The sequence below is a fragment of the Anarhichas minor genome, unplaced genomic scaffold, assembly GCF_050575085.1.
Source record: "Anarhichas minor isolate MPS153535 unplaced genomic scaffold, ASM5057508v1 ptg000007l, whole genome shotgun sequence".
NCBI lineage: Eukaryota > Metazoa > Chordata > Actinopteri > Perciformes > Anarhichadidae > Anarhichas > Anarhichas minor.
Genome location: NW_027466453.1, coordinates 2,786,748 through 2,809,860, shown reverse-complemented (window position 1 = coordinate 2,809,860; position 23,113 = coordinate 2,786,748). Strand labels below are relative to the sequence as shown.

General features: G+C 42.0%; 2 protein-coding genes across 6 annotated transcripts; both read left to right on the top strand.

Annotated features, from left to right (window-relative positions):
• Positions 1–5,771: 5,771 nt before the first annotated feature.
• On the top strand, positions 5,772–19,366 carry LOC142939510 (uncharacterized). 5 transcript variants are annotated; one of them, XM_076082663.1, is made up of 9 exons: positions 5,776–5,963; positions 6,182–6,217; positions 6,322–6,636; positions 8,787–9,101; positions 11,643–11,945; positions 12,083–12,376; positions 12,902–13,225; positions 16,846–16,980; positions 17,409–19,366. In XM_076082663.1, exons 1-9 carry the CDS (start codon positions 5,921–5,923, stop codon positions 17,666–17,668), a joined length of 2,025 nt encoding a protein of 674 aa, XP_075938778.1. In that variant the 5' UTR covers positions 5,776–5,920; the 3' UTR covers positions 17,669–19,366. The 5 variants fall into 5 exon arrangements, with proteins under 5 accessions (XP_075938809.1, XP_075938798.1, XP_075938787.1 ...); XM_076082694.1 differs by lacking the exon at positions 12,083–12,376 and having other exon boundaries at positions 5,772–5,963; XM_076082683.1 differs by lacking the exon at positions 16,846–16,980 and having other exon boundaries at positions 5,772–5,963.
• Positions 19,367–19,480: 114 nt separating this feature from the next.
• On the top strand, positions 19,481–22,654 carry hspb9 (heat shock protein, alpha-crystallin-related, 9). The gene is made up of 2 exons (XM_076082710.1): positions 19,481–21,487; positions 22,010–22,654. The coding sequence occupies exons 1-2, from the start codon at positions 21,264–21,266 to the stop codon at positions 22,452–22,454; spliced, it is 669 nt and encodes a 222-aa protein (XP_075938825.1). The 5' UTR covers positions 19,481–21,263; the 3' UTR covers positions 22,455–22,654.
• Positions 22,655–23,113: the final 459 nt, after the last annotated feature.

Below are 23,113 nucleotides of genomic sequence, written 5' to 3'. Positions count from 1 at the left end.
TTTGTGTTTGCATCATAGACTGTAAATAAGAATTTCTTGCATACTCTTATTTTATTGGCTTGAAATACTTTTACTTGCAGGTCACCTGTCGTGCTCTGCGTCTCTCTTCAACAGAAAAAGGGATAGTATAGTATATCGAAGTAAGTCATGAAAAGGTCATGCAATAGTCTGTTGAAAACAGTCATTGTGTATACGTTTAAAAAAGTCATGAAAGACTACTTAGTATTGAATGCTGAAAAAAGTCATTAAAAAAGTCAGTGTAGTTAGTATGTCACAAAAGTCCTAAAAGGGTCCTTTTAGGACAGACAGCTCAGCTGTGAGCCTTTTCGGCCTTTACCTGCAGCAGCATCCTGGGCTCTCTACAGGACTCAATCCCTGTCTGAGTAAATGTGGGTTTCTTTTCTCTATGTACATTGATTGCAGTTCATTTCCTTATTTATCAAGTTAAAGAACATTGTGTTAATGCAATCCTGGTGAAGACTCACCAGATATTGCTTTTTTTATTAAATGTGTGCATGGTAATAATACATTGTATATATTTCTGTTTAGATATAAATCAGCATGTACCAGCCTCATCTGCCATGCACCTGTCTACAATAAATCACAGTTGAAGTGGATTCTCTCGGTGTATCATTGTGCCTGACCGCACACCCACAGTGTGCTGAATGGTGAAGATTCTACAGTCATAGTACAGTATAAGTGTAAATAACTTAAAGAAGTCTGTCATAAATTGTGACACTACGTAAACAGCTTCATCCAATGATTTGGTAATGTTTAGTTGTCTACCATGAATGGACCAGGAGGTTAAAGAAGTCAAAAGGTCAAAATGGGAGGAGACAACAAAGAATCTGAGCTTTTTTGGGTGCTCCTAGCTTGGAGTCTTTATTAACAACTCTTTGCACACGAAGCCTGTCGGCGCCGACAGAAAGTGACGTCAGAATTCAAATTACCGTAACTCCATTACGGTAATGGAGAAACCAGAGGGTGCGAAGAGGCTGTGGGAATGTTTGTGGTAAACAGAGGAGGGAGGACAGCAGCGCCGAGTGAGTAGAGTGAGTACAGCTTTTGACTATTGTTGAAGTGTTTTTTGCGATGTTTCAGAGGTGTTTTAGTGGTGTTTTCTTCATAAATTATATTGTAGTGTTGTAAATAATAGTATTAGTGTTGTTTCTGAGAGTTTTTGAGGGTTTTTTTTGACGGCTTTTTTCGCCACCATGTCGAGGAGTCCACGAGGCAGAGGAAGGAGAGTCCCCTCGAGACGTTTGGAGGACGATGAACACTAGGAGACAGGAGGAATGTCCCCATCTCAACCACAGTAAGTATTTCAGTTTGTATACTCTGGATATTTATTCCCAGCTTTATTACAATAATGTTTTTCAATATCTAGTGTATATATCCAAGAGGAAACTGCACTCTCTGCCATAAAAGCACCTGGATGTGTGAGGAGTGCAAGGTTGGGCTCTGTCTTCAGCTGGAGAGGACACAGGGACTACCCCTGCTGCTAAAAATTGCCTAGACATGGACGAATATAATATGCCTGTAGCATGGACACTGAAAGCTCTAGGCAAACAAAACTGTTTGAGAATATGTAAAATAGGTTGAATTTCATTTTTGTAATCTCAAAAGTTAAGGTCATGTACATTTACAATTGTTTATAAAGAGAAACTGATGACAATTCTAATCCGTTCATTTACTTTTTGTTATTACACACTTGTTTTAAGCATTTATAAAATATAATGACAAATACTTGCCTGGTTTTGAAAGTTACATTTCTCCTGAAAAAAAGAGCAAAATAATTTTCAAAAAGGACATTCTAACATATTTATTGAAGAAAAAAGACAAAAAGACCAGGCGGAGGACCTTCATACCTACAGGTGGTAAAGAGAAGCTTATTTAGTGAATTTATTTTTTGAATTTTGTCTTTTGTTTTATTTACTTTTTGCATTTCCATTTCTGTAACTTTATTTTTAAAAACAAATAAAATTAGTTTGTATTTTGTATATTCCAACCAAAGTCTACACCAGCGACTGCACCTCAGAGGACCCGTCTGTTAAACTCCGCGTACAGGCGGGAGGCTGAACAGCTGGTCCTCTGGTGTGGTCAGAACAACCTGGAGCTTAACAGGCTCAACACTGTGGAGATCAGTGGACTTCAGGAGGAGCCCCCTAACACTAAATATTATTTTTTATATTTATTTTTTTCTTGTTTATTGTAAATTTGTGTATGTACATCGACAGCGAAGTGGAAACCGTACGCATACATGGCCAATAAAGCTGATTCTGATTCTAAATAAATCCAGTCTTGCTTGTCTCTGAGGGTGCCTTTGTAGTCTCCTAAAGGTAAGGGAGCTCTTCTCCTGGGAAAGGTTGAAGGTTGAATTTGAATAGCAGACCTGCTACAAGTTAGGGTTAAAATGGTGTAATTCAATCTTACGTGATTTACTTACTTGGTTGGCTCAGATTGTTTTGATGCTCTGCTGGTTTATCATGCTCGGTGTTGCATGTGACAACAGGGCTTAAATATTACCTGTTGTGGTTTAGTGAAGCAATAGGGGTCAGATTGGCATCTAAATTGAGGATGTTAGGGACAGGGTCCTAAAGCTGCTCTTCATAACTGAGCGAGCTTCCCAACCACACGGGGTTCCTCCTCCAGTGGTGGCCCTTTTAAACAGTGCCATCCTGGAGTCCTTCCAGACCTCCACCACCTATTGCACACACAATCCGTTGATTTCCAGCTGTTGGAGAGGCCGACTTCTTAGCCTGAAAAAAGCGACACAACAGCAGCTAGTGTTTTAAATGATGCAGACTTCACCCCCCTAAGCAGGCTGAGGTGGTCTTGCGTGTAGATTGTGGGGGGTACATTCGTTACCTATCAACGGTTACAGAACAAGCCGTCTTCCAGTGCCTTACCCACACTGGGAGCGGGTATCGGTTACTTAACTAGGCAGTACACCTCATCTGTATCATCACGAATAACAAGCAAGAGGAGTATTTCCAATTCTACGCACAGTATATCCCCCCCCCCCCCCTTCAAGATACTTTCAAAGCCATGATAAAAAGACCCTGTTGTGTGGCGAGTGAGTGTGAAGTCACAAAGTAATGCCGCCTCTACTAATGTGTTCACTGATGTTTGTGTTGGTTGGGTATAAGCTTAAAGCTGATCTTGTACCAGGATGCATTTGAGGAAGTGAACCCTCTTTGACCACCACTGAGAAAGCACAAAATAGTGGGTGTTAACTTCACACTTGCCAACTTTGAGTCGCTCCATCGTGTTGGCAACTTCTGCTTCTGTGCCCTGAGAGACTTCAAGTGCTTTGCACATGACAAGCTGTTAGCAAGGATGCTGTCAGTATGAGAGAACTTAAGAGAAAGGAGCTGGTCACTTCATCCGGCCAGGTGGTGCAGGCAACAGTCCATGTACTGTTGGGCAATTTGGGCTTCCACTGCATTGGTGGATTTACTTACTACAAGGAGGCTAAAGGGACTCAAGTTTGACTCTGTGTTCAACTCTCGAGTATTTTTCTGTATGCCAGCCAGGGCTCCCACCGTGCATAGGCCATGACCTCTTTGAAGGCGTAGTTGCACACGACCTTATCCTTTACATCTGATACGAAATAAATAAAGGTAAATAAAAATGGTTCACAAACACACAGCTGAACAGAAGAAAAGCACACACATGAGGGGTTCTGATGCTCGTTCTAATCCTTATGGTGGAAGTGGTACTAAGATTGGTGGGGAACTGGTGTCTGAAATCTCAGGTACTAAGACCCGGTCTGTGCAACAAAAAGAAGTTTGTTGTGTGGGTCAAACCTTAATAAATGAAACTGGAATTGAATGAACACAACACACTTTTTTTTTCACTCCTCACACATAATTTCATTGCTGTCATTGTTCGGGGCTGTCAGTCATGATATCAGCTGTTTAGATCAGCTGGTCTCCTCTATCCGACAGGACAACGAAACAATTACATCATCAGCCTGTCAGCTGTCTCTTTTAAATTTGATTGTGTCTCTACCTTCAGTACGTTCGTGCTGCTGTTACGTGCTCCTCCACCTCCCCACCCAAACTTCAGTCATCAGTGTCATTAACTCATCAGCCACCACCACCACCTGGACTACACGGGGGGATTTATCTTGCTGTTGCTCAGGGCAGACGGCCCTCGATTACAAATCTCCCTGTAGAGTCCAAGTGTCAAAGACTCTGTCAAGACTTCATCATCACATATCTGTTAATAAACTATCTTTTCTTTATCTGACTTGTCTCTCCTGATTGAAATCCCGGTGTACCTGATCCCGTTGGATTTGTAATTTGGCTCATTTCTGGATGTTGGATGTTCTGTTACTCACTTCAGCATTTTGCCAGCTTTTTTGTTTTGTTTTTGTTTCATTGTTTTACTTGTGGTTCTTCTGATTACCTTTGGACTCAAAGGGCCTCATCTCCTGTGTAAGTTTTGTTTGCTTCCCGTGTGTGTGTGTGTGTGTGTGTGTGTGTGCGCGCATTGTTTGGGCCCTACTCTGTTGTCCTGCCAGCTGCCTTGTGCAGACGTGACATCTTGTCTGCAAATTTCCCCCAAAACAATTTCAAGTGCCACATAAAGTCAAGAGTCTTCAATTGTTGGAAAAGAGAATTTTTGAAGAAGTGATATTCCTGCTGGCATAGCCGAGGTTTGTGTTATTGATGAGGTTGTGATACTTGAACAGGAACCAGTGTTGGTTTCAATCTGACATTACCCCAGCTGTAGGAGAGAAGGAACAAGTGGTCGAGCTTCAACTGTTAAAAATGCTGAGGTTGTAAAATGATAACTCATGAATTACTCTTAAGATGTGTGAGAGAGCAGGGAACATAGTGTTTAACATCATCACATACAGCCCTTCACACTATTCCATATGGCTGCCATAGCTAGAATTTACTAAAGATATTAACTTGTGAGTAGCAGTTTGTGCAGGTCTGAACAAAAATTGTATGTGAAAAGCGTGTACACGTGTCCAGCATGCTTTACTGCTCAGATATTCAAGTTCTGAACATTGATCACTGTTTAAAATATTTATGCCTTTTGCCGTAAACAAAACAGCCTTCAATTGAATCTCAGATGAGAACAAACAACATACAAAAGAAAAGGCCAGAAACTTTAAGAGTTGGTGAACTAACACATAATTAATTAAACAGTGATGTAGGCAATCAACCATTTGCTGAGCCCCGACCCCCTTAGTTACTGTCACTAAGCCTGTCAAGATTCCCATTCTCACTTTGTACAAAGCAGTTTACAGATGTGCACTTGATGGCTATTTGTAATATAGCTTTGTAAAAGAAAGTACATTTTAGTACTATACTTCAGTACAATTTTGAGGTACTGTACTTGAGTATTTTCAGTACTTCTACTACATTCAAAATGAAAATATTGAACCTCTATTACATGTATGTGCTTACTTTAGTTAGTACTTACTTTGCAGATTCAAATTAGTAATACCAAATGTACATTTAATGGTATGATATACAATTATATACCCCTCCAACACACAAACACACACACATCCATCCCTCATGCACACTTACACCACTGATTAATAATCCTTAGTTGGCAGCTTAATTTGCTTAATTGTGGTATAATTTGGTTTAGTAAACTTTTGGTAAAACTTTGTCATGGTGTGTGTCCTGTTTTTTGTGGTCTAAGAGCCGGGTCATAACAAATATACGGGCCTTAAATGAACCAGAACTGACACAAAGGGTAGCTTGTTTTTTTATATGTGGTATGTGTGTGACAACGCTCGGAACCAATTTTAGCACTCTAGTCTTAGCTGACAAATAAAGAGGAAGCTTTCCAGGAAGGACTGAGCAGTGTGGAGTTGTTGTTTTTTTTTGTGTATCGCGGTTTGAACTTCAGTTTTCTGTCGTCTGTTCTGTCACTGATAAATGTTTCAGCCATGGGGATCATACAGCAGAGAAACCTTCGTTATTTGGCCATTGGTAAGACATATTCCCAAATTATATCTGGAAAGTTGCTTTTTTGTGTATGGTACAGCAGTTTTATTGTATGGTATGAACATGTTTCACTTTCAGTTTAAAGCTCCTTCACTTTATTTGAATTATCAAGAGAATCCAAAACACAAGGCAAACTTCTATTTCTGCACTTTTCAGCTTGCTGAATGTAATGAGCCATACTATTTGTTCTCTTCTCTCTATAGTCTCTTTTCTCTTGACCTCAACTTCACCTGCTGCAGGTCAGTCAGTTCTACGGTGTGATGCATAAAATCTTTACAGTTTTCAGTTGACGTTCTTTGTAAATAACTTAACAGTTATTTGTTGTGTCTTGTGTTTCTGATAGATGCTCAGATCAGATTAGTTGGGTCTGGGTCTACTCGTTGCTCTGGAAGAGTTGAAATCTATTACAACAGTGCCTGGGGAACAGTATGTGATGACGAGTGGGACTTACAGGATGCTAATGTAGTGTGCAGACAGTTGGACTGTGGTACGGCACTGAGTGCTCCTCAGTCGGCCCACTTTGGTCAAGGAACCGGCAACATCTGGCTTGATGATGTTGGCTGTTCAGGAACTGAAAGGTCTCTAACTGAGTGTCAGCACAGAGGATTTGCGACACACAACTGTGGACACAGTGAGGACGCTGGTGTCATCTGTTCAGGTGAGAAAGCCTTTGGATAAATGTGACAATTTCTGATGAGCCTTTTGGATGCAGCACTGGGTAAAGTGCTGGTAACCACACCCTGCAGCATGCTGTTAGAATTGAAGAGCAGAATAACAACTGTGAAATGTTGCTTAACACCCCATGAATTAATTAATGCAAATGAAGACGATTATTTTTGAGTGGTTGATATACTGTCTGTGTGAGTGGTGCAAAACATGACTGAAAAAAAAGTTAAAAGAGCTCCCAAAAACACAATGCATATTTTTGAAGAGACTCTTTTTGCATTCTCTTTCCCGTCCTCCAGATTTGTATTCATGGGTGTGTCTGACAGAATGGTCGTTTTCCTTTTCCACCTGACAGCACCTCCCACTTTCCTAAGCTTTTCCTTGTCCAGGTTGGTTTGGAACTGTGTCGCGGCATTTTCCATGTGAGCATGCAGCGCAGGGGTTGGGTTTGCCTGTTCTGTAGAGTGGGACACCCTGTTGCCCTGGATGTTTGCCAGAGTTGCAGCTGCTAGATATGCTGTATAATAAATCCCAGGCACAGCATAGATGGACATGGTTTTTCATGTCAGCATCCACCCATTGCATGCTGTATGAATAGTCCCTGAAGTTCCCCCTTCCCCTTCAGGGATTATGAAATAAGGTGGAAAGCTGTTCCCTGTTGCAGAAACTGGAACGGTCATGAGTGTCCCGCTGAGCACATCGGTGAGGGACCCAATGAGTTTGAAACCCCACCTGGCTACAACTCTATTTAATCAATGGACTTTAGTCACCCGCACTTTGTCCATATTTCAGATGTCACAGGTTTGAAATTGATGCTACTGCATGACAACAATGTTGTCAACCCCCATGATAATGTTAGGGCAGACTTGAATCAGATCGGTCAAAAGACCAAAACAAACGGTTGCAACCTGGCACACTACCAGGACCATGAAATTAGAAAAAATAGGTACAGTGAGTACCTTGAGTACAGTGAGTGGCTGTGCCACTGCCATTTATAAACATACCTTGTCAGCTGATACCAATGCCAATATCAACATTGTCTGTCAATTGCATGATAATCATGCATACTGAGCAAATTGAGGTTTTAATTATAAATGTGGAAACAAAAATGAGTGATGGCCTATTAGGAAACAGCCTACTCACCAAACTCGTCCATGTCTCTCAAAACAACCAGATTGCACATCTCACTCACTTAAACGAGGTGCACCTGCCCACCAGGCCACCACTCGCCCAGAAATCAGAAATCAGCTCATCAAGCCAATTAGCCAGCAGAGCAAACTTCTCTCCACAAATCTTGTGTTACCTGGTTCATCAAGTTTGGACGAGCCCCCATATGTCACGACCCGGCTCAAAAGGCCGCAACATTAGGGAGACAAGACCAGTATAAAAGTAATAAATAGATATTTATTGAAAGTACCACTAACTAAACCTAACTAAATAAACAATCAAAACTAAGCAGAATCCAGGTCCTCCAAACAAGGACTTACATTGTAAGAGGCAGAATAGGGTATAGATGTGTTGCTTTGGTACTTATAGGCTACTTTGCATTATATGGTTTCCATCTGTTTTAGTACTCTGGCCTTAGCTGAAAGAAATGGCGGAAAATAAAGAGGAAGCTTTCCAGGAAGGACTGAGCAGTGTGGAGCTTTTTTGTGCATCGCGGTTTTAACTTCAGTTTTCTGTGGTCTGTTCTGTCACTGATAAATGGTACAGAGCAGCCTTTAGTGTCAGCCATGGGGATCATACAACAGAGAAACCTTTGCCACTTCGCCATTGGTAAGCCTTATTCCAAAAGTTGCTTTGTTTTGTATGGTAGCCTACAGCAGTATTATTGTATGGTATAAACATGGAGTCTCATAAGATTAATTTTTCAGTTTAAAGCTCCTTCATTTTATTTTAATTATCAAGAGAATCCAAAACACAACAAGGCAAACTTCTATTTCTGCACTTTTCAGCTTGCTGAATGTAATGAGCCATACTATTTGTTCTCTTCTCTCTATAGTCTCTTTTCTCTTGACCTCAACTTCACCTGCTGCAGGTCAATCAGTTCTACGGTGTGATGCATAAAATCTTTACAGTTTTCAGTTGACGTTCTTTGTAAATAACTTAACAGTTATTTGTTGTGTCTTGTGTTTCTGACAGATGCTCAGATGAGATTAGTTGGGTCTGGGTCTACTCGTTGCTCTGGAAGAGTTGAAATCTATTACAACAGTACCTGGGGAACAGTATGTGATGACGAGTGGCACCTACAGGACGCTGAGGTAGTGTGCAGACAGTTGGACTGTGGTACGGCACTGAGTGCTCCTCAGTCGGCCCACTTTGGTCAAGGAACCGGCAACATCTGGCTTGATGATGTTGGCTGTTCAGGAACTGAAAGGTCTCTAACTGAGTGTCACCACAGTGGATTTGCGACACACAACTGTAAACACAGTGAGGACGCTGGTGTCATCTGTTCAGGTGAGAAAACCTTTGGATAAATGTGACAATTTCTGATGAGCCTTTTGGATGCAGCACTGGGTAAAGTGCTGGTAACCACACCCTGCAGCATGCTGTTAGAATTGAAGAGCAGAATAACAACTGTGAAATGTTGCTTAACACCCCATGAATTAATTAATGCAAATGAAGACGATTATTTTTGAGTGGTTGATATACTGTCTGTGTGAGTGGTGCAAAACATGACTGAAAAAAAAGTTAAAAGAGCTCCCAAAAACACAATGCATATTTTTGAAGAGACTCTTTTTGCATTCTCTTTCCCGTCCTCCAGATTTGTATTCATGGGTGTGTCTGACAGAATGGTCGTTTTCCTTTTCCACCTGACAGCACCTCCCACTTTCCTAAGCTTTTCCTTGTCCAGGTTGGTTTGGAACTGTGTCGCGGCATTTTCCATGTGAGCATGCAGCGCAGGGGTTGGGTTTGCCTGTTCTGTAGAGTGGGACACCCTGTTGCCCTGGATGTTTGCCAGAGTTGCAGCTGCTAGATATGCTGTATAATAAATCCCAGGCACAGCATAGATGGACATGGTTTTTCATGTCAGCATCCACCCATTGCATGCTGTATGAATAGTCCCTGAAGTTCCCCCTTCCCCTTCAGGGATTATGAAATAAGGTGGAAAGCTGTTCCCTGTTGCAGAAACTGGAACGGTCATGAGTGTCCCGCTGAGCACATCGGTGAGGGACCCAATGAGTTTGAAACCCCACCTGGCTACAACTCTATTTAATCAATGGACTTTAGTCACCCGCACTTTGTCCATATTCCAGATGTCACAGGTTTGAAATTTGTGCTACTGCATGACAACAATGTTTTTAAAAAGACAACCAATCTTTTCTTGATTGAAACATTCGTTGCACTGGCTTGTGGACAGACAGGGACGGGTGCCTCTTCAATAAATGCAGTGAACCAGTCGGGGCTCCAGGGACTTCAGTACTTCAATACTGTTTGCGGGGGAAATCTGGTTTGCCAGCTTTCTTACATCTGCCGGAGACAGGCCATAGTAAATATCCTCTGACTTTCAACCAGTTCCCTTTCCATCTGAATTGAGAACAGTTGGTGCCCAGTACCCTCAGTTTGTTCAGGGGTCATTTTGGCGCAGTATCTCGTTAGTGTCTGAAAGGGAATATCAACATCTGTAGCAACTCTGTGTGTAGTTTTATTATGCTGCAGTTTCCACTTCCTCACAAATGTTGGAGGCTTTGTGACATCTATAAAACCATTTTTAAAATTTCAACAAGTTTAGAGAGAAAAGAAACAAATACACACACTTTTATTGCTGTGTGTGTGTGTGTGTGTGTGTGCTAAAGATGGAAACTGGTAGCGATTATAGTCAAGCTTGCAAATATGAAGTTAGCCTCTATTTAAAAAAATACAATTTAAGATTATGAGATGTTTGCCTAACTGGGTGAGAATGTTAAGGAAATAGCAACATAAAATGATAAATACTATGAGCATTTTGATGTTTCAACAAAAACACTTTGGAACAGAACCTCAGAGTAACTCAACAACACTTTGGGACAAAGTTGTTTGACCCATCCACATCCCCTCCACCCAACCACAGAGTGTTGAATATTCATGTGGATGTGTTTTATTTGTGTCCACCACGAGTAAAGATCCCAATTGACTTTCCATTGGCATTGTTTCCATTGTGCCAATGCGTAATTTTGACTCATTACTTGGCACCTCCACCAAATGCGCTGTTTAGAGATTGAGGTTAATTCACGTATTTCTGTGAGATCAGTTTGTGGTAACGCCCTCCAGACCAACGGCACTGTTGCGGAAGTGTCGGGCCCACCTTCTGATCCCCCCTCAGGTAAACACTGTTAGCTCCATCAGCACTGTTTGCACTGTTGGTGCTGTTGGCACCGCTAACTGCGAGCGAGCGGCAACCTCCGGTTCTGAAAAGTGAAGCCAATACTGAAGTGTCTTAAAATTACATTCTCTCTACTGGCCATGAGGGGGCGACTCCTCTGGTTGCAAATGGAAGTCTGGTTGTATAGAAGTCTATGAGAAAATTACTCTACTTTTCACTTGATTTATTACCTCAGTAAACATTGTAAACATGAGTTTATGGTCTCAATCTCTAGTTTCAAGTCTTCTTCAATACAGCATGATGTTCATTTAGTAAATTAAGGTCCATTTAGAGTCCATATAGACTCTGATAGGGGGTATGCTTTAAGGCATGGCGTGTGATTGATAGAGCCGTATATGGTGTCTCTACATCCCTCCGCCGCCGTACAAATATGGTCACTTGCAAAAAACCAAGATGTCGACGGCCAAAATGCCGAACTCGAGGCTACAAAGCTGCTATCCACAAACCAATGGGTGATGTCAGGACGACTACGTCCACTTCTTATGTACGGTCTATGGCTGGGGATCAGCCATCACCACGTTGAGAGCCGTGGGGAGGCAATAGATATGCTCTGAATTGCATATGGAGAAAATGATAGTCCAGCCAAGATCAAAGATACAACACATTTAATATGATATTGTTGTGCTTTCTTTCAGCAATCCTCCCAAAGTCCAGAATCTCCATGAATCCTATCGGTGACGTTACCTGGGGTCAGAATGTCGTCTTTACTTGTTCCATCTCAACTCCCACTCAACAGCTTTCAAGTGCAACATTTATTTTGAAAAAGGCTTCAAGTTCATTCGAAAAGACCCAAATGTCAAGAACCAACTCTGCTACCTTCCGCATGACTGAAGTCAACTTTAACAATGAAGGATCGTACCAGTGTCAGTACACCACCACGGTTTCAAGACTAAACGTCATCTCCCCCTTAAGTGACTCTGTCAGACTCTCTGTTACTGGTAAGGAAATTAATCCATTCCCTAAACTTGATCTTAGTTTTGACATGAAATGTAGCCAACCAAAAAAAACGTAGAAAGGTATACCTTAGCTTAAAGTCAATCGATTTATCACTCTAAGATTGTGGGTTTTTTTTCAGTGAGCCTCCCAAAGCCCAGCATCTCCATGACTCCTGTTGGTGAGGTTACCTGGGGTCAGGACGCCGGCATCACTTGTTTTATCTCAACTCGGCATTTAGGGGGAACATTCATTCTGAAGCAGACCTCAGGCTCATTCAGAAAGACCCAAACATCAAGTACCAACTCTGCTACCTTCAACATCTTAAAAGTTAACTTTGGAAACGAAGGATCATACAAGTGTCTGTATCAGATAACGGTTTCTCATCGAGACTTCAGCTCCCCCTTAAGTGACTCTGTCAGACTCTCTGTTACTGGTAAGACAAATTTAAGAATAAATAGAATAATACAGCACAACAAATAACAGAAAAACAATTACAATTACAGACCCATTTAACAAGGTAAGTTTCTTGAAACAGTAATATTTCATTTTCAATTAAGTTTACAATAGAATTGCGGGTTCGGGCGAGTAAGTTATTAATAACTTGCAGAAATTGCATGTAATAATCTACCTTCCATTTTCTCGTCCACCCTTCTGACGAGTTATATTCACGAAAGAAACATGTCATTTCATCAGATGGATCACTTCATTCAAACTGAGGATTTTGTTTGAGGATTTATTACATTTGTTTAGGGTGATGAAACCCTAAATGTCAACATAACATTTGTTTGTTGACATTTAGGGCACATTTAAGTAATGAGTAAAAAACATCTTTGTATAATAACGGGTCATCACGCCACACCATATTTGCTGTGTGTGCGGAAGCCATCTTGATCTGACATTTGCTGATTTACAAATCGAGGGAATTATATATTTTCATGTTTGTCCCTTTTGTACTCAGTGCCGCTGCAGCAGCCCAGCATCTCCCTGACGTCTCCTAACGGAGGGCTGGTCTGGGGCCCCGAGGGTGCCGAGGTCACCAGGGGTTACAGCTTTGTCTTCACCTGCTCCAATTCCTCCCATTATCCCGGAGGTGTTTTCTCTCTCATCTCCTCTGGCTCCGGCCTCACCAACACCAAGCCAGCAGTCAACCGCTCGGCCTCCTTTGACTTCCCTGTGGCAGAGTATGAGCACCTGGGGAGCTACAGCTGTGTGTATGAAGTCACACTGTCTGCACAGAGATTCAATTCCACCATGACAGCCACGATTACTGTCATCATCAAAAGTAAGTAGAGTGTATTTAAACTAAGCGCTGCTATAGTTCAGGGACAATAGCTGAGTGATGGTGGCCACTATTTACTATGTGTAGGTGAATCAGCAGCACAACCATTTATTAACGGTTTCAGTAAAACTTTCCAATAAAACCGCAGCAGATAGAGAAACAATGAGCTGCATGGCTTGTGCATGTACCAACCATATAACATAATGACATTTCATGTCAATTAAGATTGGCCTCCAGATAAAACAAGTCACATATCGTTAAGCATGCAGTAGTGCTGCAGCAGTGGTGACCATTGGACTATTGCCCTCTATTCATCCCCCCAAAAGAAAATTGGTGCAAAAAAAGACAGAGTGATGTGTCCATTACTGTTTTTATCCAAGCACCCAGGAAGAGCGCCGGGCTTTGAAGAAAACTATTTGTCATAGTGGCCAAACTGTGGAATTACAATTTCCGGGTCCATCACGTGATGCCATAGGGCTCAAAAAGACTTCTTCCTATAGACTTAAATTAGAAAAGACACGTATGTAACTCGGTGGATACAAAAAAAAAAAAAGTAAATCAATGCAGGCCCATTAGGCCTGCCTGGTGGTGTAATGGCTAACACTCTTGCCTCACTGCGTGGGTTCGATTCCCGGGTCATAGAAGTTGTAAAATGAACTTTCAGCTGAATCCAGAGTAATTTTCCTTCCTCCGTTTATGTGAATGAGCCTGAGAACGAGGCTGGACCAATAGCTTGGAGGCGGGGTTTAAAAAATAGCTAGTGCACTTGCTCTGTGGGCCTGTGGATGTGAAAGATCGTTGGAAGATCTGGTACATTTGCAGCATGCATGGAGTGACGATGCAACTTTAGGTTAATTTATTTAGTGATGTTCCTTGTCCTTTCAAGAAGAGTTGGTGTGATGGGGACAGATAAGGGAAGTGGGAGGAGACACATCAGTGAGCAGTGAAGGCCTGACAGACAAGTAGGAGAACAAGGAAATGTGGGCTGAGAAGGGACATGGAGAGAGAAGACCATATAATAATGATAATATGAGGAGCTGTAATGTTATCATTGCAATCATCACCACCATCACAATTAGTAACAATGTACTTAAAACAACTAAAATATTTTAACCAATATATACATTTTAAGTCATTGAGCTCCACTTTATTATATACCCACTCTAAGTGCTTTTCTCTGTTTCATATTGTTTTAAATTGGATATCAAACCATATTATAAATCTATACATGATAAATCAACCAGGCTGATATATGTTGGACAATAGTAGATTATGGTAGATATATGGTTTGTATATGTCGGCAGTTAGAGCTCATTTGAGAGCATCAACAAGTGGATTTTTTTAATTCTCAAATGTCCTGAGACCAAGCTGATTTATGTTGTGTTATATCATTTTACAAACAATTCTCATTGGCTCATCCGCTATATTGTTATATTACACTTCCAAATAGCAATATCAGTTTGAAAGGAATCTAAGCTCTATGTGATCGGGCTTTGTATGTATTGTTCAGGCTATAATACGTACATTTAACATACACAAAGCTACGGCAAACATTTTATTATGACTTTATACCATGAAAAATAAACTCTCTTCAAGTTCAGAGACACACACAGAGAGATAGATCTAGCAGTGATTCTTTAAGAATCTTTTTTTAGCGTTGGTCACTTCAGTTTGTAGTTCAGCACCTTCCGCTATGTTGCACATATGAACCGTGGTTTTCTGTCCAGCAACTTCTGTTATTAGTAGAAGTAGGAAGTTACACCCAATTCTACATTTTCACACAATGCTGTCTCACATTTCCCACACTCTTTAACCCAGTGGTTCTCAAACTTTTTCTGTCACGCCCCACTTTGGAGGAAGAAAAATGTTCATGCCCAACCACCCCAACAAAATTGTAACAAAATGGTCCATGTTGAACTTTTATTGAAATAACAACATTTTGACTCCTCCATCTGTGCTTTTTCAAATAATAGAATAAAGAAAATTGCAATTACTTTCAAGTAAACCAGTTTGCTCCATCAGACAAAAACAAATACAATGTCCACTCACTTTGTTAGAACAATGCAAATAAAGTTCAATCTGTGCAAAAAATAACTAATATTTGGCAAAAGATAGCTTATTGTGGCTGCAATTCACCTGTTTTGCACTGAATATATTTCTAAGATAATAACAATAAACTGCAACCTGTGAAAAACTAAACAAAACAAGTTCAAATATTTTGGCAATAAAGAGTTTTACACTGCATATATTTTCAAAACAACAATAACGTGAAACCTGTGCAAAACAAAACAAAATGAGTGCAGAGATGTGTGAGCCATATGCTCACACATCTCTGGAGCATTTTATTTTAAATATGAGCTTTAAAATGTAGCATTCTAAAAGTCAAATAATAGCTGTGATAATAATAATAGCATTTAGCATACCCTGCCTTATTATCAATGTATTTAAAATACTGTGACAGCAGGAAGTTGTACTCACGTCTGTTTAGACCTCCACCTTTATCCAGGCCCAGCTCCACCTTTATCCAGGCCCACCTCCACCTTTATCCAGGCCCACCTCCACCTTTATCCAGGCCCAGCTCCACCTTTATCCAGGCCCACCTCCACCTTTATCCAGGCCCAGCTCCACCTTTATCCAGGCCCAGCTCCACCTTTATCCAGGCCCACCTCCACTCACATCTCAGCCCTGTTTCAAGCTGCGCTACACAACCAGCCTCCTCTCCCTGAAGCTCTTTGACCTCATCATCTCATCAGCATCTGGGCCTCATGTTTCGTGGTCATAAAAGTTATTTTGACCACGAAATCATCCTCATTCTACTTTGAGTTAAAACAAACAACCTGCCACCAGATGCGGTTAACGTTAATGAGTGACCGCGTGAACTGAACCGGAACACGGGGGGGCTGCATGTTTCATCACGTTACGTTTTTTCCTCCTAAATCGTGATAATGACGAACGTTAACAGTCGACAAAGTTCCGCATGTAGTGGACGTTAACTTAACCCAGCAAGTCTGCACGGTAACGGAACATGACGTAACTCAAACTTTAACGGAGGGAAATGAAGACGCTGTAGACATCTGAACGCTGATTGGCCAAGACTCGACACATCAAAGATGTTCTATTGTGAAGATCACGACATCACCTTTTCTCCTCGTCTCACTCCAATCTGAGAAACACTGGCTGGCAGCCAGTTGACCCCCCCCCCCCCCCCCCCCCCCAACAAAATAAAACCCTCTACGGATCTACACGATTCACGTGGATGATACATTTTGATTCAAAACGGCGAATTTCGCCGAAAAGCGACAAGTTTTCAGGTATGAATAAAGTTCTTGAAATAAAAACATTCTGCATTTCCCCCTGCGCCCCACCTGCAATACCGCCCCACAGTTTGAGAACCACTGCTTTAACCCATGTGAAAATCACACTGACCACAAAACATCTCAACTTGCTGTTATTCTGCTCGATTCCACATTTGTAAAGTTAAAGCCTGTTCTTGACCAGGTACCTCCCCTCCGAATAACTAGCACAGGAAGCTCAAACATGTCTTCTCTGACAAGATAGCAGTTGGTGTGTGGATAGAGACGATTTATTAATGCCATTAACTGTCAAAGGTCTTTCTCTCCTAGTGTCTCTGTTGCCGCTGGTTTCCTCAGTAGCTGTCATGGCTCCGCTGCTGCTCCTGCTGGTCTTGGTGGCGGTCTGTCTGGTCTGCAAGAGAAAGAGACGAGCCGAGCAGCCAGTTACCCTCGTCCAAACTCAATGTCTGTCCTCACCAGGACACACAGCACATTACATGAAAGGAATAAAGCCTTATTCACATGGGACTAGTATTATCAGGGGACAGCATGAGATTTCATCTTTGTTTTATGCATCGCATTGGCACTGGATAAGCAAAGTCTGTATCTTACATCATCCCCCAAATATGATGTCTATATTCATATTTAATAAGAAGAATATTATATTATAAAGTCATATTAAAGTGTATGTAATATTCACAGACATCTTGCTCCTTGGCCTGTGTCAATGGGTCTCCGTGCTCTGTAGAGAGATGAGCCTCCTGAATTTGCACCCAAAATGCAGTCATCAGCATCAATTGATCCATTGTTTGTGTTTGAATGCTTGTAAAGAATTCCCTCTGATATTCATGAGACATTTTGTCCTGATGCTTGTGTTTGTGCTTGTGTTGCAGTGGCTGTCAGAGTCAGCAACGATTATGAAAATAAGTATGAGGACGAGGATGATGTCTACCAGAACATTAATCCAGCGGACACCAAGAAGAAACTCAAAGAGGAAGCTGGGAGAGTGGAAGAAGAGGAGAGTGATGATTATGAGGAGCCAGAGAGTAACGAAGGTCATGAGGAAGAAGAAGAAACCAGTGATGATGAAGCCGACTATGAAAATGCATCCGAGCCATTGGATGAACTAACTGCACATTTATGGAGAACGTGAGGATATTTATCCAAACTTTTGAGAAATTGTAGCTTGATCTCTTCCTATAGTTTGTAACCAAATTCTTGTAGGGTTGGCCTATTTGAACAAAGGAATTTTCACCAATAAAACAAATATCATTTTTAGCTAGTCTTGTGGCCCTGTAGCATCTTGGGGGAAATTACATATATATATATATATACATTACATTTGTAGTACAATTTAAGATTAATTCCAGTCCCTCCTGCAACGTCTTCCAGCTCTTCCTGGGGGATCCAGAAGCATCCTCAGGCTAGACAAGATACATAGTCTCTCCAGTGTGTTCTCTGCCTTTCCTCTTAATACGTTGGACGTGCCCCGAAAACCTCTAAAGGGGGCGTCCAGGAGGCTTCCTGATCTAATGCCCAAACCACCTCAGCTGGCCCCTTTAGACGAGAAGGATCAGCAGCTCTACTCCAAGCTCCCTCTGGATAGCTGAGCTCCTCATCCTATCTATAAGACTGAGCCCAGCCACCTTATGAAGGAAGATCATTTCGGCCGCCTTTATCTGCGATCTCATTGTTTCCGTCACGACCCAAAGCTCATGACCATAGGTGAGGGTCGGAAGGTAGAGGGACGGGTAAATTTAGAGCTTTGCCCTCCAGCACAGCTCAGCAATCCACCGTTTCCTGGTAGAGAACCATGGCCTGAGACTTAAGGTACTGACTCTCGCTTCACACGCGGCTGTAAAAACAGCCACAGTTCGTGCTGGAGGTCACAGTCTGATAGAGCAAATTGAACCACATCATCTGCAAAGAGCAGGGACGCAATTCTGAAGTCCCCAAAGTGTACACTCTCCTCCCCCTAGAGATGCCGTCCTTGAAAATCATAAACGATTGGTGTCAAGGGACAACACTGGTGGAGGCCAACACCCTCTGGATGCAAGTTTTTCTTTCTGCTGATTATACGGACACAGAATTCACTTTGTTTAAACAAGGACTGAATGGGTTGTACCAACAACCCCAGTACCCCATATTCCTGCAGTACACCCCACAGGACTCCAAGGGGGACATAGTCGTAAGCTTTCTCCAAGTCAACAGAACACATGTAGACTGGATGGGAAACTCTCAGGACCCCTCCAACAGACCTGCCAGGGTAAAGAACTGGCCAACGGCCAAAACAGAATTTGCATTGCCCCCCCTGAGCAGTGTGGTAACCACACCCAGGTTCCTGCCGCACCGGCTCACAATGCACCCAACCCCAAGGCATATCCCGGTGGACCCACAGGGTGGCTGCTCCATGTAGATTTAAAGGCTGTGCCCGGTTGAGCACCATGTGTGTGTTATCCCTCTTCCGGGCAAGGTGCTGTAACAGTTTTCTGGCCAATTGGTAAAGGGTCAGTGAATCACTCTTGGTCTGGCCCTTGTCCCGGGACCACTTTGCCTTGGGAGACCCTACAAGGAGCTATTGCCCCAACAACACAGCTCCCAGGGTCATTGTGCTACATAGCTACATATTAACCATGCAGACATGGTGGTATCGATCCTCTCATATTACTCTGAATAAGCGTATTTCCTAAAACTATTCCTCTCAGTGGTATTGACCACACTTATATAAATACATAGTTTATAAATGTTTTAATGTTGTTTGATAGGCACATTTTAAATATGAGTTTTTTATCATGAATATATCTTTACTCTTAAATTGTTATATTGTATTGAAATAAATGTCTTAATGATTCTTGTAAGTATTCTTGCTTATCTTTTTGGACATAACCCTTAACCCATAACCATGTGTGCGTCTTCAGCTGGATGATCTCATACAACCATAAATATTGACCAGACTAGGCTGGGTGGTATAAAAATAGTCCAGTAATTTAGAGCTGAGGAAGCGGCAGCCATCTTGAATCTCCCTTTCTATTTACGTCCCTGGCATCCCTTGGTTCATTGACACACTTGTTTATTTCTGCTGTGGTCCTCCTGATGATTTAAAGGTTGCTATCTTTCTTTTTTTAAGTCTGATTATGTCTTAATTCATCCAACTTCAATCCAATTGTGTGTATCCAAATCAGCATGAACACCTATTCCTGGACGGAACACACGTTAACACCCTTTTTAGATGCTTGGAGATTAAGACTAATACTGTTCACCACATATCACAATATCAATATAATAGAAAACACCATAATGATGCAGCTGTTATAAGCCAATCACATGCGAGCCAGTTCACCAATTGAGCCAATGGCGTGAAGGCAGTTTTACAGAGCTTACGCCGAGACAGCCACGAATAGATATGACACCCGTTCCTTGTAACGTTAGCACACTTGCTTCACACACATGCAGACATACTCTGGGAAATAATAGCACTCTGAGCTCATCTATGGAAGAGGCAGTGAAGAAGCCTCGTAACCTGAGACAAAACAGGCTTTGTTCACACTGCTGGTCGACATGCTGAGTTCTGAACTGCTGCTAAAGTCGGATTCTTGGTTGTCAGTTTATCTGTTGGAAGGAAAAAAATGGATGTTTACAATTTGGCACATAGACATGTGAGCCAGAACGATAGCAAAAGATTACCCATCTGTTCTGATACCACACTAACCACTGATAACCACATTTCGACACATTTGAGTTACAATATGTCAGTTTTCCAGTAGGAATGAAGTGAATTGTCAGCTATTTTGTTTCATTGTCCAATGTAATTCTAGCTGTGGGAGACGTCCTGGCAGTTTGACAAATTCAAGTTTTGGGAGAAACGCTTATTCATTCTCTTTCCTACAGTTAGATGAGAAGAGAGTTACCACACTCCTGCCTGTACGTTGAATATCAAGCAGCTGGTTTGCTTATCTTAGCATAAAGACTGTAAATAGGGGGGGTTATGATAACGTAACAACTTCAACAAAGTAAGTTTATTTATTTATTTATATGAATAAATAACTTTAACAACTTGAATATTAACTTATTAATATAACGTTAAAACTAATTCACTGTCTAAAAAAATGTTTAATGATACAAAAACAACGTCGTTACTAGGCAGAATATATTTAACACTCAATCCAATGAGTAGTTCATGTCCATACACTGAACTGCCTCAGGGGACTGATTTGCCCAGTTTTTCTTCTCACTTTTTGTTTACTTCCAACAGCAAAGTTTGTGTTAAATGAAAAGACATTTGTTGAATAAAGTAACAATGACTATTAACCCACATATTCTGATACTGCTACATGAAAAATGTGTAATGAGCTAATCTGTATCTGCAGCATATAATAGGAAGTGAAACTCCGATTCAGTGTGAACATAACACAAACAGGATATGACCATGAGCTGTCTTTAGCCTTTTGATGAGTTGCAGGGCATTCCTGACCTCGCTGGCACACACTAACAAACAGCAGTGAGCTCATGGGGTGTAAATAGCACGGTTGGAGGGACGGAGCGGGACAGCTGGGGTTTATAAAGGAGGGTAGTCCTGTGCAATGTTCCAAACTACCCGATAGAAGACTAACAAGGAGAAGAAACTCTGGAAGCTCTCAGTTCTCACACTTCACCGGAGACTAAAGACATCAAGTCTGAGAGAGGGAGTCTGACCAGATAACTGACACTTTGCAGGTTGCAAGTCGAGCTTCTGTCTATATATCGCTGATATGATGTCCCAGCATGCAGCCTTGACCGGCTTGTTCGGCGAGGACCCTTTCTTCAGCCAGGAGCAGCTGCTGTGGCCGCTGCGTCACAAGGCCCTCTCATCGCTGCAGCAAGACTTCTTCAACCAGAGAACCAAAGTGGCCGACAGCCTTCTGAGGGGAATTCACGATCGGCCCCACCAGCTTAAATTTAACCAGTTTCCCCTTATTTCCTCTACTTTGATGAGGTAGGTACAATGAATATGTTACTCAGTAGTGGTTCCACCTGATTGGCTTTGTTAAAGGGCGTTTTCAAACCTATGGTTGGTTCAAGTCGGAATCAGTGGATGAGTTGGGGAAGATGATGCATTTTCCCCATGGTTTGTTTCTTCAAGTGAATTAGTCACAAAAAGCTCTGATTCCCTCTTCGGCCAGCTTCCAGCAGCTGTTGATTTCAGGCTTCTGCATTCACAGTATGCAAAGCACACCTGGCAACAGGAGCCTTTTGGCTCAAACTTGCACAGTTTGCCTTGTAGTCGGGTCAGATCGAGGTCAGATCACATTCCCACCACAAACGAATTGCTCTAGAATGAATTAATGACCGGTCCAGGAACAATTACTCTAGAAGGTCTTGATGTGGTTGTTTTGGTCTGCAAACGAAACGTACTGTCGAACCAGTCTGATTCAACCGGGCTAAAGGTTTGAAAGCACCCTCAGACACTAGTGGAGTCATGGAGCTGATTCTGATCTAGAGTCTGCTTATTTTACAGGTTGAGTGATGCTAAAGAGAGGGAGACTCCCAGCACGGAGCTGCACAAGGAAGCCCAGCTGGCCACAGCAAACAACAATGACCTCCTGGTGACCCTAGACGCTCGTGGTTACGCCCCCAATGACATCACTGTCAAACTGGAGGGGCGTAGCCTGGCGGTGGTGGCCATGAAGCAGGCCGGAGCAGAAGAGAGCGAGTCCTGCGCCTCTTCTTCCTCCAGAGCCTCCTTCTGCTCCTCGGCCTCGTCTCAGACGGGATTTGTCCAGAAGATCGACCTTCCCCCTCACCTGGATCTGTCGCGTCTCTCCTGTTCCCTGATGGATGATGGGCAACTGCGTATCCACGCCCCTGTGGCCAAGCGGCCAATCAGTGAGGAGCAAGAGGTTCCCGTTCGGTTCAGGACATCGCTGGAATTTCCCATTTCCAAGGACGAGGAAATGGACTGAAGAGGAACAGAGAGACTAATGCACTCATGACAAACTTAAAAAAAACCTAAATGTTATGCACACACACATACACACTTCCACTACAAGACTGTCTATAATGAGTTAAGTTTACCATTACAAATTGAAGAGAATATGTATTTTATAATTATTTACAATTTGTATAAACTGCTGAAATAAAATAAAGTGTTGATTTTCAAAAACTGATATTTTATTAGTAGAGTGGTGTGAAAGAGGGGGAGATGCCAGCAGAGGAAAAGCTGATCTTAAGTTCATTATGTACTTATCTCTAGTGGTATCTAGCCATGCGGATAGTTTTATGCTGGTATCCTCAATGAAGGGAATATGGAGGGCACTGGAGGAATGAGTTTGTGATGCTCAACACACGAAAAACAGCAGCATCTGTGTCCTTGTTTCTATGGATTGGTACAAAACATGCTGTTAACAGTTTTAATTTGGATATATTGCTTCATGGAAGTCGCCCTTCTGAAAACTGTTTACAGTATTCTGTGTGAATTATCCACTATAAAAGCAACACAGTTTTTTTGAATACCATGCTGCCTTCTATTTTATTATAACATTTTTAATGTTGTGAGTAAACTAAATTCCATCAACCTTCATTGCATTGCGTAAATCTCCAAGACAGGCATCTAAACACCTAT